The sequence below is a fragment of the Homarus americanus genome, unplaced genomic scaffold (assembly GCF_018991925.1).
Source record: "Homarus americanus isolate GMGI-L3 unplaced genomic scaffold, GMGI_Hamer_2.0 scaffold41027, whole genome shotgun sequence".
NCBI classification, from domain to species: domain Eukaryota; kingdom Metazoa; phylum Arthropoda; class Malacostraca; order Decapoda; family Nephropidae; genus Homarus; species Homarus americanus.
The window spans coordinates 364,953-385,564 of NW_024745073.1; the positions used below are offsets into that span (position 1 = coordinate 364,953).

General features: G+C 42.3%; 1 protein-coding gene across 2 annotated transcripts; it reads right to left on the reverse strand.

Annotated features, from left to right (window-relative positions):
* Positions 1-575: 575 nt before the first annotated feature.
* On the reverse strand, positions 576-13,621 carry LOC121878292. Of its 2 annotated transcripts, XM_042384383.1 has the most exons (4): positions 13,384-13,621; positions 7,582-7,653; positions 3,295-4,127; positions 576-2,821 (listed from the first exon to the last, which is right to left on the reverse strand). In XM_042384383.1, the coding sequence occupies exons 3-4, from the start codon at positions 4,113-4,115 to the stop codon at positions 1,369-1,371; spliced, it is 2,274 nt and encodes a 757-aa protein (XP_042240317.1). In that variant the 5' UTR covers positions 4,116-4,127; positions 7,582-7,653; positions 13,384-13,621; the 3' UTR covers positions 576-1,368. The 2 variants fall into 2 exon arrangements, with proteins under 2 accessions (XP_042240317.1, XP_042240316.1); XM_042384382.1 differs by lacking the exon at positions 7,582-7,653 and having other exon boundaries at positions 13,384-13,620.
* Between the last annotated feature and the right edge of the window lie 6,991 nt (positions 13,622-20,612).

Consider the following 20,612-nt stretch of genomic DNA (forward strand, 5'->3'; position numbering starts at 1 on the left):
GACATAATATCTGGAGTAGGTATGTCCTCACCTATATTCCGTCAAGGAAAACATATACTGTATAACCTTGAGTGTTTTGCTTACTGACCATCTTCACATAGTACATTACAGTACAGTATTTACTTCCAATTCTTTTAATCATATTTTACAAGTATGAAAAGACACTGAAGGAGAACAGTAGTGTACTCGTATATGTAGACAGTAGAGATTATAGGCATATGTGTGTAGCCATAAAGTACTGCTGCAGAGGCCATAGGATAGAACCATTAATAGAAGAAAGGAAAAGTTCTTTTCTACTTGTGCAGTATTGATGTTACAATAAAAAAAAGGCCAATTGTCTGCTTCATCTACTTTGAAACTGTAAAATATTTGTTTACACTAATTCCTGTAAAAAAGAGGTGGAAAATCTTTTAGTGATTTTGTAACATCACCATACATTGGAATACTGTACTGAATGACAAGTGTTTCAAAAAGGTGTTGTTACACTATTTTTCACTTGGCAAATATACTGTACCTGTACTGTATATATAAGAGGTTTAAAGAGTACAGGTATTTTATAACAATATTCTTTTTTATTAAAATTCTATATCAGTGCTGCACATTTTCCTTGTTATATTTATCATTTATATAAATAAATGTATTTGCATGGAGGACAGTAGAGTTCAGTAATGTACATGGAAATTAAGAGCAATATCCAGTGAGAGTATAGCATGGTACTGCATCCATACAGTACTGTACAGTATAATGATGCACAGTGGTGTAAATAATTTCAAAACAAATTCATAATGTCTTGCAAAACATGTACATAAAAGTTCTTTGCATTCTTCTTTTGCAAAATAAATCTTTCTTTTCATTAGATGAAGTTGAAGGGAACATATAGGAAGCAATACCGGTATGTATTAATATTATTCACTATCCTGTAACATTGGTAGACAAAACACAATTTTAATAGAGAGGTTAAGTACTGAAAGCTCGTCTTAAAAATGAACCCTCAACTACCTTTCTAAATTTGCAAAACATAAAACCGAAGCTGCCCTGCCTGGGGCTACCCTGGTATGTACCATACATGTGCAAGCATACAATGTAATTTACATTTGTATAAAGTAATTGCATCATAACTTACCTGTTACATAAAATAAGCAGTTTAACACTACACTGACATCATAGGGACATGATGATGTAACCCCCAGAGTGATATTCCCAATAATATGTACACAAAAGTTTGAGATTTAAATTTTGATGACCTAAAGATTTAAGAATATCAGTATTTTGTGGTGTTTTATTGCATTTTAGTTTGCATAATGCTTCACTGAAATTTCAGTTTCAGCAAAATATCATCATAAATGTCAAGTACCTTTACACTATTTGCTATGATGGTGATAACTTTTGAGCTAAATTTGTCAAAAGATGTGGTGACAAATTTTGTTTTAATGACTGAATTAAGTCTTCATTATCAGCACAGGAAATATGCTGTAAAATATCACACAGAACTTCAACTGCTCTCCTTTTGTCTATTGAAGCAGACCGACCACACGCTCCATTTTTATCACTGGACATGAGCTGTAATTGTTTGGCAGAATGGCACAGAGCAGCAGGGTTTGTTGTTCTTCCAGATTCTCTGTCTAACATACTTTTATTGTGGTTTCTGTTACTTCTAAAGTCGTCCTTGTAATCTAAAACTTCATTAATTTTTACACTGGGCAACTTATGTACCTTTATAAATTCTTCAATCTGTTCCATTGGATTTGTGATGATCATATCAGTTCTGGGGTCCACACCAAATATCTGGTTAGTTTGAGGATGGTAAAACTGATCTCCACGGACAATGATACCAGAAGTTTGTTGTTTTCTTTTTCCAACTGCAGTCGTGCTTTGCCAAATTGGCTGCCTTTTTTCAGAGGCAGTTAAAACCGAAGAAAATTCTGGTAGAAGTCCTTGAGAAGCCTTTTTGAATAGCTCATTCACTGCCGACATCTGATTCTTGACTGTCGAATGTGTAGAAATTTGCTGATGATTAATAGTTGGCTTGATATCTACTTTACTGTGAAATTCTATAATCTCTCTAACATCTGCAAGTCCAACAAGAAGTCTTGGAAAAGTTACTTTTACACCAATTTCACCCTCCTTAGCCTTTAGGTAATGTCGAAGAAATTCTAGATACTTTAGTTGAATCTCCTGAATTTTGTCTGGATATCGAAACTGGGGGTCATCTGGTTGATAGAAAGCAATTACACAAATCAGTGCTAAAATTATTTCATCCTTCAGTTCCCGAGCATACTTGTTGTAGAATTTCATAATGGCTTCAAAAGCTTCTGGTAGAACTGTGAATTTCTGAAGTGTGGCCAAGGTAACTGGGGGAATTTTCAGGGCGTCTTTATTACATTCAGCTGGCCACATTTCATTTTCATAATCATACATATATGCACCGTGGAGATATATTGACATGCCAATCCCATTCTTAAGTAAAATGGACTGATCTGTCTTACAAACATTTTGGAAGTCCTCAACTTTCTGAAAGAACATCCCAAGTTTTTTACAAATGCAAACAAAAAGGTTAGCTAATGCTTCTACACTGTCACCATAACAGTCCTCTGGATAAGGAATGGACATGAATGTAGAGTCCTGAAGAGCTGTTAAATTTTTCAGCACATCAGCTTCCACAGGGTCCAGTGATCGTGGTAAATCACCATACACTTTTTCTTTCATTTTTTCCTCCTGGACGTGGCGTTGTTTAGCCAGTCTGTTCTTCCAGAGCATCATACGGTCAGTTTCTGACATCACCCAATTGATCTCCATGCCATTTTCTTGACTTTTCTTAAATCTATAAAGGAAACAATTTGATTCAGTACTAAGTATTCAGAATTTATCACTTCATTTATTGTACAATAAACTAATGCCTTAAGAATATTTATACTGAAATACAGTATACTTTTCTCTCAGAATTGGAATTTAAGGATTTAAACTAATTCAGTACTTCCTGAATAACACAAAAACATATAAATTGGTCCTCTGAAACCTATAGTTGGCAAGTAATTAGCACTGAAATCATAATTAAAATCTTCCAAGCATCATTACAACTACTAATTACCCCGCAATTGAATTATCGACCATAGATTCGGAATCAGCATACTCAGGCGTACCTTTACAGGGTACAGTAATAGAAAAAGAATAGGGCAACCAATTGTGAAGAACTATAGATTTACTTCCCAGTGTATTCTGAAGTAAATATCTGCAAGATCTGTATATTGCATATCAGGACCAGAATGAACAACAACAGAAAATTTCTGTACTTACCTGCAATACTGACAAATTTTTCGGTTTTGTTTTGAGATGGTACAAGTTTCAGTATCAGGACATTGGAAAGTTTTGTAAGCACCACTTTGCACTGATCGTCTGAAAAAGGCTTTACAGGAGTCACATGCCATCCCTCCAAAGTGCATACTTCTTGCTCCATCCCCACACACTCCACATCGTTTTTCTCCCTTGGATTTCTCTTTGGTTTCATTTTTCTTCTGACGCTTTTGACTTCTTTTTTGTTCATCTGTTGTTGGTAATGGTTCTGGGCTGTGTTTTTTATTATTAAAGGTTGTATTGTTGATGCTTGCCGGAGAATATTCTTGACTACAAGTGCTAATGGACTCTGAGCATATAGAATGTTCATCTTGGTCATATCTTGGCATGTCCACACTTTTTGTGAACTCTGGACTAATGTAGCCCTCCTGAATGTCTCCAGCATTGCAATTCAGTAATACTAACTGCTGGCCAGAGGATTCAAACTCTGGCCCTGCACCCGCAAGTTCACACAGTGGCATGTATCCTCCTTTAATAGGATGTCCTCCCTTATATTGGCCATCAAAAGTTTTTTGCTGATTTCCCATGCATTGGCCATCTGTCCACCAATCTAAAAATTCTTTTTCACTGTCTGTTAACTTGGCATCAGTATCTTGCTGGCCTTTGTATGGAGTCCCAGGCATCTCACTGCTGGAATATACAGAGTTGCCCACAGATGAGTTGGCATCATACCAGTAGGATGATGTTAGGAAGGATGGAAGGGTAAAGCCTTCCACATCTTTATCACCTGACTGCCCAAACTGATAGTATGGATCCTTCGACATGCTCTGTCACATCTGTAAAGATAAGGCGCCTTGTTAGTAATCTACACAGAGACAAAAATAAAAATCCTATTCTTCTCTGGGATAACACTGAAACTTTGTAAAATGTTAACAAAATGGTGTATGTTTTGTATGTCTAGGTACCATACTTCAACATCTTTGGGAAATATATTTTTTTTTTAAATCCCCGCTCTCCCAATTAACCAGAATAAATAATTTTTTTTACCAAATTAAACATATTTTTAGGGTGGTTCGTTATTTTACATTTGTAGTACTTCTACATTATAATTAGCTTATTCATTCAGTTACGCTAATGCATGTGAATGTGATGAATAAAAGATACCGACCACTGGTGAGGATGACCAGTTTGCGAAATGTGTGGACAAAAAGCCCTAGATTTTACAGGGACTGAACCGCTGCAACCCCTACCACACTTATGATAGGTTTAACACAGGACACACAAGACTGGTCACTCAGGACACAAATGACAGATCTGACATACCGGTAAGAATTCTGACCAGGACACAAGATGTATCTGACAAAGACCATACAACAAGCCAAATTGTCTATATGACATTGTTTTAATTTAATTGATCATTTCCACCATTTACCAGGCAGTCAGTTTGTTCTTTATTACTTTATTTGTCCACGTCAGTGCTCAGTACATCAAGTTAGAGGAAGAAGGAGTTCATCAGGAGAGTGTAAATCATATGAAAGAAAAAGAGCCCTTCAGGTGCCATTATACACACGAAGCGGCCATGAACTTGAAGTGGTGATATGACAGGTGTGAAGGGGTTCTTGGTTAGCGTCGGGAGATATTCTTACAGAGCCATATAAGGGGTTCAAAGTTGTGTGTGTATGTGGAGGTGTTGTGGGCGGGTGGGGAAGGTTGTATGTGTGTGGGGGGATGGTTGTGGGGAGAGTTCGGGGTTGTGAGTATGTGGAGAGGGTTCGGGGTTGTGAGTAGTGTGGTGGGGGGTGATGGATTGTTAGTGTGGAGGGACTGAGGGTTATGAGTGTGGAGGGGGTTGTATGTGACCAAGAAGCACTGTCTTGTCCCCTCCACCGACAGTCTTTCCTTACAATGTACAAGTACATTAATTCCTAACTGATGGCATTATTATGAAGATGGTGACATGGTTGCCTCTCGTGTTCGAACATGGCCGGCCCCTAAAGCCATCTAAACGTGAATTTGAGTAAGGTGTAGACTTTGTCACCAACACAATAACCGAGAAAGAAAACTAATCAACAGCTGCTTTGGCTAACCATTATCCGGTGAGACGATCCACCGATTGATTAATATTCAGGTTCACAATTGCTGCTAGATAGACATGTAAATTACGGAAAGAAACTTGTTCATAGTTTCACCAAACCCAGGGGCCACTCATTGTTTGCGAGGAGAGAAAGCTGACTACCACTACACAGTTCGCGTGGTAAAAACAACATCGGTATGAACAGAAACTGCATCTCAGAGCAATCTGCCCGACGGCTCCTAATACAGGGCATTTCACCAAATTTAAGGCTCCACAGTACTCCTCAATGTCACAAGACTCTCGCATTATGAAGCCCAGTCATGTCACCATGCTACGACCCCATATTTCTATGTGCCGGATGTGAGGCAACAGCAGTCAAAGTAGAGGTGTGTGGGTAAGCTTGGGTTGACTGATCGACTCTCACAGTAAGGTAATACTGACTGGGTCCACAGGTAGTGGCCGCAGGACCATAACACGGCGGTAGTGCTGGTCTACTGGAACATGGTAGCCGCGGTAGGCTGAGTGCTGTCAACTTCAGTTCTCTCACACATCACAAACAATTACCCTTAGTTATTCACACGTCGCACGCTTCCTTCATTCACAAGTTTCAACGAAAGACACGAGATTAGTACAAGTGCCCGATCAGCTCTGACTAAAGTAATGTCCCATATAAATGAATATGGCAGTGCGTTCTTCACATTCAACACAGCCACAGCGACCTTCAGACCCCATATAGGTACTACTAAAGGTGATTACAACATACACATCCTCGAGTCTGAGAGAATAAACTGTCATTTTGTCAGGTGTTTCCTATTTGCCACAATCAACGTAAGCATGACAAAAGGATTGAGATATAACATTATATAATAACGGCTGCGTTTTAAACAATCGATAATTCGAGCCCCTGGCGGTGTGGAGTCAGGGTTCACAAGACGCACAGGAGATGATGACACCACTGGTTCCCCAATAGTGGACTTATTCATTTTATCATTAGTGTTGGAAGCGGCATTTTTTTTTTGAGGTTACAAAGTGACCTTCACGCCCTTCTGATGACTAAAAGTACATATTTTTTGTTCCTCGGTGCCGCACGTCACATTGTTACTAATATGATGTAGGTCTGAAGGATGCTGCGCCACATCTGCCTCATCTCCCCACGGGACTAACATCTTCGTACAGCCTCACCGCCACTCCTTCACCAACTACCTCTTCCTCTAGTTCAACAACACGACCGTCACATTACATCAACGACAGCATTAACAATATTGATAAGAATCAAGTGTGGTCTTCCCAAGGATCATGTTAAGGACAATCTTCTGTTAACCCAGATTCAGTGTGAAACCTTTCTGAGCTCAGACACCCAAGAACAACACGCGGCGTTGTCTGTCGTTCCTTCTTTCTCGTATCCCTAATTATCTTTCTCTCCCTCTCGTGTCTCTTACTATCTTACCTCTCCGTGTCTTTCATTATCTTTCTTGTTTCTTAATATATCTTTATCGTGTGTGTTTTCATCATCTACTGTAGGTGACCTTGAGACGTAGGTGGTGAGGGTTGGGAAAGGCATGAGAGAAAACACAACGGGCCCACCCATCCCTCCTACCCGCCCGTTACTTAGGAACCGGCGTAGTGCAAGTCATGACGAGTTACACTACAGGGCCAAAATGAACACCACCATCCATGCATATACTATCACCAATACCACCACCAATGTTAATACTATCACCACCACCAACAGTACTACTACTACGTATCATGATCACCAACACTACTACCACCATCGTTACCAACACTACTACCACCAACACCATCGATACCAACACTATATTAACACCACCACCAATAACAAGTATCACCATCAGCACCATTAAAATAAACAAGGCTCCTATTCGCCTACTACTACGACCACCATTCCTGTCTTCACTTTTATCAGTGGTCACACATAAGGACCGACACCAACGAAGCAAGTGATATATAAATGGAGCAGATCTGTGGTGTGTACCAAATGATCTTCCAATACTATTGTGTGCAGGCAAACGTTCGTCCAGCGGAGAGCGACACCAGAGGCGTTTGGTTACACGTATTGGTGATGTTTTACTGCCACAGGTCAATATTATCCGTATTACCCGGGAGGAACCACAGCCTTTACAACACCGTGCGCACCCCGACCGTCAGAACCACTTCTGGGAAAGTAGACATTACCTCAAACTTGTTGTACCCACCTAACACCCGCTCCTGGGTTGGCAGACAACTTGGAGATGTAATTACCTAGAGGTCGCTCGACGTGCCACCTGCTAGGACAAGAGAGCGAACATCAGTTATGTTTTCAATTAGCTGGAGAAAAAGATGGTTGACGGGGAGGGGGGTGGGGAGGGAAAAGTGCTGTAAAACAACTCCCTCCTATCTTATGTTGTGAGGAAGTAACTTGTACTGTTACAGGTACAGGGTGAGGGACCCAGACACTGGCGCTGTGGTCGCTCAACCATGCAGGAAATTTTCAATATCCTATCGGCGAGACACGTGACTGTACAGGCTGGGCAAGTATAGTGGTAGTAATTGTGATAAGCAGATGGTTGGTAGTGGTTAACGTGTGCAGGTGTTATGGTGGACAGATGCAGTGGCAGTGTACAGGCTGTTACACTGTGGGGTGTAGTGGGTAGGTATAGGAGTTATTGTATAGGTGTGGTGACTGTGGTAAAAAGCTGTAGTCATTATGCAGTGCACGTTTAAATGGGAGGTAGGGGGACCCCACGTACTACCAGTAGAAACGACAGAGGGACGCGGGTACCATAAACAGGTGCTCATTATACGGGGTGATTCCCGGCAAGCTGGTGGTGGTCTGTCACACCTGCCTTCAGTACACTACCGCGTCATCCTCCATGTTCCACACCTCAGCTACTTCTCTCTACACTACCCTCCTCCTCCCCATTATACACTCCTGATAAATTATCCTTCCGTACTCTCTTCTCTCCCTCCCTGTATACCTCACACTTGCTTTCCTCATTTCAAACACCTCCTCCTCTCAATTTTGTAGTTCCTCCCTTGCGCGCGCTTGTATATATACCGGTACAGTATATAACAGTTTAATAAGTCACTTTTTTTTCTCTCTTGTAATAAAATTAATCCCCAGGATCAGCCAGGAAGTTTTGTTTTAGAACGTAGCCGCAGCTGTTGACGTCTTTAAGGCTCATTGTTTACGTCTTGGTCACGTGACATCTGCGCTTCCGCCTTTAAACACGTGCCATATCAGCTGTTTACACGTCTTAGTCACGTAATATATCTAAACTTACAAAAAAATATATACCAAAACACAAAAATACTTAAAACATATAACGCAGAGTATTGTAAGACCATCGAAATATTCATACAATCATTCTGAAAGATACAACACACTATTAAAACATACACAATAATATATTTTTACTTACCAAACAGTACCCCATACTGTTGACATAGTAACAAGTACAGCTGGCAGTAAAGGTATCCAAAAGGGATGGGGCGTCTCTCGTTACCATGGCGACGGTGTTTCCCCCCCCCCGCGCACTTTGATTGGTGAACGATTCTGATGTGTATCGCAATTGGTCTGATTTTCATTCACGTTGGAGTTGAATGTGGATGAATGTGACTGTGTGTGGTATTATGTAGAGGAGTGTAGCCTATATGGAAAGAAATGCAGTTTTGTGTATACCTGTGCTGAATGATGGTGGACCAAACCTAACCTAACCTCACCTCACACTCTACCTGTCCACTCATCTCCTCACCTATAGTTACACCTGCATTGTGGGGTCGGGATTGGCTATATGTGTGGGGAAGGGTTCAGACCTGACCTAACCTAACGCATCAAATTATTCAAGAATGACATTCACTGCTGCTGCCCCCTCACGCCTCACCACAAACTCACACCTGATTTTATCTGAACAATGTATTTGTGTATGTATGAATGTACGAATACGTGTATGTGTATTAGAGTGTGTGAATGTATAACTAAATACGTGTGTAGGTGTATAGATGAGCATGTGTGGGTTAGTGTGTATGTGTGTTAGGAAATATTTGTATGTGCGGGATGAAATGTTTGTGTTTGTCTGTACGCATAAGTTTGTGTATGTGCATGGGTGTATGTTTGTTTCATTGCACCTAAGTATATTTGCATGCATGTGTGCATTTTATGTGTATGCCTGTGTACGCATATGAGGGTATGTCGGCTCTCGTGTGTACAGTATGCATGTGCGAGTATGTGTACGTACTCGTTCATGCCCGAAGAGGGTAGCAGGCAGTAGGAGTCAGAGTACTGCTGTGTTTCTAGGTCGCGGGCAGCTAGGGGCGGGGCGGAGGCATGACGTCACCGGCCTCTCGCTGCTATGGCGACGCTTGCATGCACCAGTCAGGCACCACCCACCCAGAAATCAATATTTTCGTTCTTCCGCTTCCATCTTTCCTCAATGGGCGGAGTAAACAAAACACCCTGTTCATGTTACTGAGAGACACACTAATTCTTCCCAAGCGTTCGTCATGTGTTGCTGGGAGGAATAAACAGTATTTTCCCCAGGCATAAATAAGCGAATATACGTCACATATTTCTAGGTTTCAGTATAGAGTGAAGTTCTTCACAACTGGGCTGTTATGAGAAAGAAACCTATACCCAGAATCTAACATTATTTTGTCACTGGAAACGTTACCAACATATTCCTAAGCATTTAACGTCTATGTAAAGTGTAGGAGAAATAATTGAGCATGACGCGATGATCTTATTTAAATGGTAAACGATAAACACGGGCGGGAAGAATTTGTGAGGGGCGGGAGAAGGAAGTCAGAGGGGAGTGTGGGGGGCCAGGCATCTGGTGGGAAGTGAAAGGTGAGAGCAGGCACAGAATTGGGTGTGAGGGCTGGCGGAGGGAAAGTCAGGAGAGGGGGAGGGGTGACTGGATACAATTACCGGAAGGACTGTGATTGATAAAGGGTGATTGGTTGCATGGCGAGACATGATTTGGAATGTCGTGTGTGGGGGAGACGATGTAGTAAGCAGTAATGGGTGGCCGTGGTGTAAGTAAGGGGTCTTGAGTGAGGGGAGAGCGAGTCATTAACAGACGGTGGTGAGAAGGGGATCAGCGTAACCTGGGATGAAGGGCGTCACACAACCCGCGGTGGCCGGTGTAGGGTTCAGGCTGGTGTTTGACCGGTTACTACCAGTATCTGTGTCCAGATCCACAGAGCAGCCTGAAGTTGGCGGCTGGGGGCTGCCAGCAAGTCCAGTCAGAAAATCCATGGAGGCCGGGAACATTTCACCGAAGGAGCTTTATTGATGACGGCTGCCAACACAGCCACCAGTACCGCCTTCTTGGCTGGAATGGCGGGTCCCTAGCTTTACTATCATGAACGCGCTACACTGCACGCAAGCTCCTACACACCATTATTATCAACACCGAGAAGTGCAACTTATTTGCAGGATACTGATGAGTAATGGCTGCTGTTTCTAGTGTTGGAGACGAGTTTAGGACATTTCACGAGAAGCCAAAAAGAAGCTTATCACACTCGAGCATAAGGTTATAGTCTAAAACACAATATAAGAAAAATAGAAACATTGGTACAAGTAGCTGTGGCAAGCCCTTGAAGGGCTTCGCTAGAGCCATCGATTTAACCCAATACACGTGTCTGAAGCCACTATACAGTACTTATCAATGTTCGTCAGCTACAGCTTTACACCTCCGTTCTCTCCTTCCTCCTGTTTTTAACAGGCACAGACTGACATTTCTAACTAACGCATGAAGCTGATACACCAACGGCATATGAAGCAAAAAGGGTTGAAATAGTATTGTGCAAAACTTAAAGTGGACTGCAGGGGAAGTAGACTGAGGGGTCACAAGGTACGCGGGGCCGCCCTGACACAGCACACAGCGTGTCCAGTGTCTCAAAGCTTGGTCTGCGTTACCTGGTCTCAACCGGTACATGATGCTACGTTTCTCTCTCAAGCTGTCCAGCAGTCAGGTTCGCGGTACCTCGTCTCAACCGGTATATGATGCGCCCACACTTTGTTATATTGCCTGGTACACAGAGCCCTGGCTCACGTTCACGCGGCAATTTTTCCCTAGTAAAAATAAAGGAAGAAGCGTTTTACCTGTATCGTGTATAGTGTTTGCTTGAGGGCGCCCTTTCAAAAGCCACGCCCACTGACCCCAGCACAAGGATGGGCGTCCTTAGTTGGCAGCTGGCCAGGAACCTGTGTTGCCTACAGTACCCAGGTCGCAGCTGTTCTTTAACTACTGCCAGTATCTAAAAATCCCCCACCCATTACAATTTCAAGAAGATAAGATGGCCCTGATGGCTCGTTGTAAAGGGTGCGTCAGGAACCTCCTGGGTAACACATCAGGGAAGGAAGAAACTCTTTGGCGACGAACAGGGAGGAGCATCTCCAGTCGGACCCTGACCGTGACCTTACATTTGACTTCTTGAAGGTCATTCACACTGCTCCTTGGTGCGCTGGGTGATTAAGCTGAATATCGAGCTCGCCAACTTGCACAGGATGAAGCGGGTGCACAATATACTGACCGCTGTGATTACGTGGGGACACATCGCTAACTCAGCGGTGGTTTTCGCGGTGCGACTCGAGTGAATAGCTGTGCTGCTCAGCCACAAAGGATTTTAATATTTAATCTGCATTGCTTTGCGGGTATCGATTATTTCTAATATTTCTAGTAGTGATGAAGACTAATCACATACCATTTCACATCTTTCATTATGGTTTCACTATAGAGATGAATAATTAGAACTGATATGTGAATAGTAAATAGCTGACACGCTCATGTTTACTTGGCTAGGTATCGAGAGGGAGTAGAGCCAATCAAAACATAACATTGCAAGGGTTTATAATACCTTGAGTTTAGAGGTGTCGTCTGGAGGCCGCCACACCCTAATTAGTGCATCCCTAACATATCTGTCTGACACCATGTATAGCTGGTAAACACTGCAGGCCATAATAATTTATTTAAGAATTGTTAACGTGATAAAACACTCCAGAATAAAAATATGTATTAGTAATTAGATGATAAACTCTCAATTCCCCTTAGCAAATAATACTTAGATAACAACGTATATATACTGTACAAGACTAAACTCCATGCATTTGTTGACGCCATAAAATAGCTCTTTTCTTTTTTCCAATTCAGGGGTTTACTTGACCGCCTTCACTTCCTCAACTGTAACGTGTGGTGTGTGACTTTGGGTAGAGAGCGAGGAAACTTGCTGCTGACACACATGCTGACACCACATACTAGACTGTACAGAAATGGGCAAACACCCAACGCTGGCAACACTGAATAGAGGGGGACTGACAACAGTGAAAATAGTAAAAATGAGTTGACAACGCTAAAAACATACAGAAAATTTACAACACTGAACATGATCAAGATGACAACACTGAACAAAGGGATGACAACACTGAACATGAACAAACAACACTGAACATGAACACGATGACAACACTGAACAAAGGGATGACAACACTGAACATGAACAAGATGACAACACTGAACATGAACAAGATGACAACACTGAACAAAGGGATGACAACACTGAACATGAACAAGATGACAACACTGAACAAAAGGATGACAACACTGAACATGAACAAGATGACAACACTGAACATGAACAAGATGACAACATTAACATACAAACAAATTAACAAAGCTGACCACGCATGAAAAGTTGACAACACTGAACATAGCAGAGGAAACCCGGGCTGATACCACATAACATAACACAGTTGAGCGCTGACATCACTTACCAGAAACCTGACAGCAAAACCCTACAGCTAGTTGCTAAGGTTAATGTCCGTAAGTAATAAACACATCACCGCTTAATAAACAAAAACTAGTTTCAATAGCCCACAGCCATTAGGTTCAACTATAGGTAAAATGTGCGAATATATTAGTTATAAAATGGTATTAGACTATGATGAAATAAAGTAGTTTGTGACTGATTAAATGCTGGAAACTATACGGTAGCATAAGGTTGCCACATCCACTTACCTGATATTGTTTATGGTTGTCTTGTTAACACTGCCTAGACGACACACGGGCGTCTTCTCCACACACGCCAATACTTCCCTCACCAACGCCCATAATCCAGCAAGTATTCCATATATCCAAGGTTGTCACTGAGAGGAAGAATAACGTTAAAAAAAAGTACCAATCACAATCTCAACAGCCACTACCGGCGGCCGACGCGCACACACTAGCGAGCGACTGAGGAGAGGAACAGAGGACGGAGGTTTGGCTCACGGAAAATGTCGCTCAAATGGGATGCTGGCAACTCATGTCGGTGTGCCACTTGCAACCCAGTTTTTCACGTGATTCATGAATAAATGCCACAATTAATCCTATATAGCTATAAATACCTTTAACTGCCACGTGTTGCGGTAGCTCGGTTATTCCCTGAGTCACATGGTTGGCTGTAATAGGTTTAGATTTAGAAAGTTCCCGCTGCAACAGTACACAAACGTACCCAAGAGTGTTATATAATCACGACTGGTTGAAACACGCAAACGAATTTTATGTAAGATAAACACAGAATGGTATTGACAGTGGCTACCATGACGTAGTAAAAATAGAATAGGGGAATAAGAAAGCTACACAGAACGTGACAGATAACGCCACAAGATAAGGAGAAAAAATAAATAAAAAAGAGGAGAAATGTGGAATGTGGTTAGAGACGATGAAAAGTAGGTCCCATAAGAGTGGTGGACCCTTTAGGGGCAGTGCGGATGCAGCACACTGTGTTTAATACACAAGAAAGCAGATTGCCATACACTGCGCTCTATACAGTATTCACTTGCCCAAATCTTAAGTTAGGTACAGTACCCTGGGCATGAACCAGCGATCCTTACCACAGGAGGTACAGTACAAGTGTGGCTGCTGCACCCCTTACTAGAGTGCGGAGTGAGTTCCATTGGCAAGACTGCCTGCTAGGGACTGTTGACCCAGCACACTATATACTAAGCTTTATGTATACAAGGAGGCAGCATGGTCAACACTGTACTTGACCGCCTTCACTTCCCTACCTGTAGTCAGGTGCCCATTCACAGCTGAGGGAACTGAGGCTGCATATTAAAGAGTGAACCATCGAACTTCAGAACAATGCGAGCGCTTTATCCACTTGGCCGCCACTCCCTTACTGGAGACAGAAGAGAAGGAAAAACAATATTTATATTTAAAATGTGATGAATAGATGAATAATAATAAAAAAAAATAGATGAAGACAGGTAATTTAAAATATGAGGACTTCCCTTATACTATAATTGTGACCGTGTAGTACACCTTGTGCCCAGGGTACCTAGAGGACCAGTGTGTGTCTTGCTAAAACCTTGACCCCACACACACACACACACACTACAAGTTCCCAAGTCCATTACTCTTGAAGGTCACGTATCAAGGCCAAGGTTACATGACTTCACTATACGGTATATCTTGTGGCCGCAGTTTGAACGAAATTCATGGTTATTTTCATCCACTTCTGTTAGTGTATAAACATCCCGATAAAATTTATAAAATAATTACCCGTACAGCTTTAACACGCAGCTGCCCTCACGCGGAAGGTGTTCAGTGACTCTTGAATTTTAATGAGTCACTGCAGGAAAGAGGAAACCAGTTCTAAGAGGAACCACTGGCGTCCTCTTCCCTCCCCACGCTTCTTGTTTAAGGAGAGATTGAGATTATGCACCCCTTCATATCATGACCTTGAATTCCGATCTCATTTCCCTGAGCTGAGCCACTGGATTATTATTAAGGCGTTGTACAGGACGAATTAACTGAAGGAGAATGAAGTTGTGACTGGTTTGTGTAATGATTTTTTATGGAGTGATACACACACACAAACCAGTTACCTTTTAGGGCATGTTAGGTTATGTTAGATTAGGTTAATTTAGGTTAGGTTATGTTAGAGTATGTTAGGTTATGCTAGGAGAGGTTAGGATAGTTAATCTTAAGACTCTAGGCTAGGGGGTGGGTGGTAGGTACGTGTTGAGACGGAACGATCAATAGCACAGGAAGCTAACCGACTCAGGCATTGTTTATTCTTGTAGTGTTTATAAAGTCCTTGATGTTTGCGTTTGTCGATGTTTATAAAGTCTTTTGACGTTTTCGGTGTTTATAAAGTCCTTGATGTTTAAGTCTCTCTGTCTGTCTGTTTCCCCCCCCCCCCCTATAACTGTCTGTCACTTTCTCTTCCTTTCCTTAGTATAATTGCGACGTAATGTACTACCTTTGACAGAGAAGTATAGAAGGACACGAGACGCAAGCCGTACAAGTTGACACACACACACACACACACCACTATCAGGGGGAGGAGGGGCGTCGTCTCAGGTAACTCGCCCCACCCTCCGGCTACTGACATCACCCTGGGGCACCTGTAGGAGGCCTGTACCCAAGTCTTCGAGAAGGTAGATAGATAGATAGATAGATAGATAGATAGATGCCCATCACGCCGAAGGAGATAATCAAGGTGGTACCTGGTTGTCTTACGCCGTTGCTGTAAATATATCCCCACTCACTGCTTGCGTGACTGAGCTGTAGTCCGCAAGAGTAGTGACGGCGGAGTCGACACGCACCTCCTGTCTGTCTGGCTCACTGTTGCTACCTGCTTCCCCCCCCCCCCCTTTGTTGACATACCCTACATAACACTACCTGAGCCCCACAGCAACCCACTGAGATAATGTGTATTACTAGCCCATACACAACTGCCCACTCGATGTATATCCCTCGCCCATGCTCCCGTCTACTGCGCCTCCTGTTTCTCTCTCATCGAATCATACAATGGTTTTATTCTTCCTATTTTTCCTATATCGTGGTCTCTTCACTACAGTGTTCATATGGTGTTAAGTTCCCGTGTGTTGTTTTTCTCTACGTGATTCTCGATGGAGTTAAGGTAGGTGTGTTGGGTGTGATGAGGTGGGAAGACAGTGCTAAGTGACTCTCTCCCTCCTCCCCCTCTTCCTTCACCAGGTGCTGTCGGTGAACGCGTATAAACACTCTATCTGCCTCATCTCACTCAGCTGGGCTCACACCCTCAAAAATTTGCAGGTTAATGTTTACCCCAGCAGAAGGTTCTGTAAGAACTCTCCTCACTTTAAAGTTCATCGTATTTTTTATTGTGGGCAGACAGCGCGTGTGTTCGTTCGCCAGGCACTGTTGATTGCTTGTGCTGGCGGTGGTTTGTTTTTATTACTGTACTAGTTTATGGGTCGTAGCCACAAGTTAACGGGAAGACTGTGGCACCTCCCGCCTCGTCATGTTACCTCACGGAGACACAGGTTAACGGGAAGACTGTGGCACCTCCCGCCTCGTCATGTTACCTCACGGAGACACAGGTTAACGGGAAGACTGTGGCACCTCCCGCCTCGTCATGTTACCTCACGGAGACACAGGTTAACGGGAAGACTGATACCAGCTTTTTTATCAGGTGTAGGGTTCATGGACTTCGGCCAAGAAACACACACACATACACACGTACATAGACACACACGGTAGAAATAGCTAAAAGACTAGAATGGCGTAAACATACACACGTGGTCAGTGTACAATGACACAGCACTTTCCCTCTCCCACCACCGTCTTTCTTTCTTTCTTTCTCACTGAGGTTTTCTGAAGACATACAGCACCTAACTCTCTTATTTACGCTACGACACAAAGATTTTTTGTCAGTATTCCGGTTCCAGGTTTAAGTCATCATAGTCAAAGAGTTAAGTCATCGTAGTCAATGGGTTAAAATTCTCAAAGACTCGTACGTAATCTTTTATCGTAACTAAGATGGACGTGGACACCGCCTTAGCTGTGTTGTGTCATGTAAAATTCGCAAGAACAAACCGATCGCCCGATAAATGATAGAATGATAAATTTCAGGGGTTAAGTGGTGACACGATTTTGCTTTTGGGAGGGTGAGCCACTTAGAAGAGCCATCACAATCCCAGCTAGACGAAAACAAATAATAGCAAACAAATATTGAAAGCCATACCTCGGAACTTTGTTTACATTTGCATGCCTCCAAACGTCGCCTGTTTCTGTGGTGAGCGTTGGCTGAGTGATGGAGGGCCTGAAGCAAATCTAGAAAAAAAGGTACAATCATCTTAATTTCATAGTCGTTGCAAAAAACACACACACGTACACAGGTAGGTACTGTATGTATGTGGTAAGATATTTGTGGTTTTTCCCTCCCCGTCCCCTCCCTCAGATCATTCGTCTTGCGTTAGCCGAACGAAGATGAATGAACCCCTTAGAGATAAACTGTACATTACGGGCCTGGGGGAGCTAACAAGGCTCACCCCTGGCCCACTGAGTAAGACTTACCCCTCTGCCCCTCTTCATACAGGGAACGCACACACACACACATACACACCTGAATCTTGATAACACTTCGCCCGGCCACCTGATGATGTAACTACGTATTAAAGGCTTGATTAACTTATAAAACATGGATCATGTAAATATAATGTGTTTTATGGCGATGTATCACCCCTGCCAAATAGCCCCTCCTAGCTTACTTCACCCCAGGTAACTTTGGGGTGTTATTCATCGGACAAATAAGCTGGGAGGGGCTAATCTTCAGGTGATCCATAATTTATTGGCACTTTTGAGTTGTTGCAAAAACATCTGAATACATCCATCACCCGTTACATAATTTATTGGTAAAGGTGGAAAAGACTGCGAACACCAGTTGTTCGATTTCGTTAATTTTTTCCACATGATAGCAAGTAAAAAGAGTGATACGACAATACGCAGAACCTGACCTAACCAAAGAAACCTACCTAACCTTGCCTAACTTCCTAGCCAGCATACTAAATAGAAAGCCCTTATTTTGATATCTGGGACTAATGAAAGCAACTTTCTTGAAGCTGCTTGGTGTAATTTTACGTTTTTTGTTGAGGGAGAATACGGTCTATAAACTCTATACAGTACTCATCAAAGAAAACGGAACTTTCCATGCTTTGCTCTCTGGCCGAGATCACAGTATTATACCATGACTAAATTTTAGCCTCATTAAGTTCTGCTAAAAATTTTCATGGTGACTATTTATATATGTGTACTATTTATTTCAATGTGACCACGAAAATAAAAGAGGTTTGCATAAAACGCTTTCATTACATATTATCAACAGTAGTGAGTTCATTTGATTTTATTTATATTATTTAGGTTTCACTATTTACTGAATTTTCGAATTTGCTCTGAGATTTTTTAATGTTTTTGTTGAGAACGCTTATTCTAAAACAAAATAACATGATAATTATAGCATACTGGATCGTGACTTCACTCATCACTTGAATATGCGTGGGGATTATAGTATAAATTATTCAGAGGGCGCTAATAAACATATTTACAGTCATTCTTTGCTGTCTCATGTTTGATGTGTCATTTAAATCCGTGTTAATCATTAGTAATCTAGGGTCCTCACGAGTCACGATCTATCCAGGCAACGGTGAGCCGTGTCATCCTCGCAGGCAGCGTAGTGGTCAGTCGAGTGGTATTCAAATACTGCATCAGTTTCCAGTTAGCTGCTGTGTAGGTAGCACTGACTCATTTACCGCGTCTCATACTCGGTGCCGTCACAATTCGCTCTCTGGCAGATTGTTTCATACTAGAATTTGAGTCCTCACCTTATAACACCTCTACTAGTGCTGTTTTGACCTCACCTCACAACACTATTCTAAAAATTGCTACACCTGGATATAGAATGGATATAGAATCCTTGGAAAGAATTCAGAGGAGAATGACAAGGCTAATCCCGGGCATTAGGAACCTTGAGTACAGAGACAGGTTAAAGCATTTTAATTTGCACTCCCTCGAGAGACGTAGAGTGAGGGGCGATATGATAGAGGCGTATAAATGGAAGTCGGGGCCGAACAAAGGGGACATTACAAAGGTACTCAAAGTATCCAACCAGGAGCGAACTCGTAACAATGGTTTTAAATTAAAAAAATGTATATTTAGGCGCGAAATAGGTAAACATTGGTTTGGAAATAGAGTAGTGGACGAGTGGAACAGATTACCAAATATCATCATTAACTCGAATAAGCTGGATAGCTTCAAACATAAGTTGGGTGGATATATGAGCAATAGGGATTGGGTGTAAATGAGTCTGTGGGGTACGGGTTGTTTCTCCTCCATCCTGTGTGAGTGCGTCACTCCGGGGCCACCATTTGTGGGGTACGAGATGTTGGTTCACACTCAAGATGGGATGGAGAAAGGAAACTCACAATGTGCTCTCTGTATACATGTTGTATTGGATGTACAATGCAGCTTGGTGCTGGGAAGGCAGCATGGTTACAAGCGTGATGTAGAGAGAGCTGGTTGGTGAGGATGCTCAGAGGAGGACCAGCTTGTGGGTCGCCATGGTCGCCGGCGGGAGCGAGGCCGCCAGGTAGGAGGAGGAAGAGGTGTTACTTGAAGACTGGCTGTAGATAGAAAAAAAGGTAGGTCACCACGAGGTCAGGTCTTATATAGCGGAGGTAGGCGTGGCTTGATAGTTGACCTCCGTCATGTAAGGCGGCGCTGGTTGACCTAGACCACAAGGCATACACTGGGGAATTCGCGGGGTCGGCTACTCAGCGACATACAGCGTTTGTAGGGGAGGAATCCACTACAAGTCTGCCCAACCTGGTGTCAGTATAGTATGCTCCTATCATGAAAAGAGCAACATTACAGGTGCACAATAACCCAAAACAACTATATAGACTCATCTGCTGATCATTAAATTTCTTGGTAGAATCCAGGAGGACAAGGAGGCCTTTACTGTTTTGGGGTTTTTTCTCATCTTAAACTCCAAGAACATCAGGGGATTTACCCTCCGGCACCCACCCTGGCAACTGTCCCCTCGATTCCCACACTGTACCGTTGTAAAGTCTCAAGATCTCAGCCGGATTTTTCAAGGATTTTAGTTTCTACAGTCTGACTTCTTTGTACTTTCAGGAACAGATTACAATTGTTCATTAGTTCTGTATTCCATTAAGACAACTTCATGACTGTGGTATAAGAGAGAAAGGAAACCATATAATAAATATTTTGGGCGGTGTTTAAATTGATGAACTAACCTAGTGCAGGATTTTAGTAACTACTTTGTAAATAAAGCTCAGCGAATGTTAACTTAATGTGCGCTAGATCCAATTTGTTTAAACGATTTTTAATTTATACAGTAACACTATTTTTTTATTGTTATGAATAAAGGCAGTAAATTTACACAAAAATAAAGTGTAGAGGGGGGGATGGGAGGT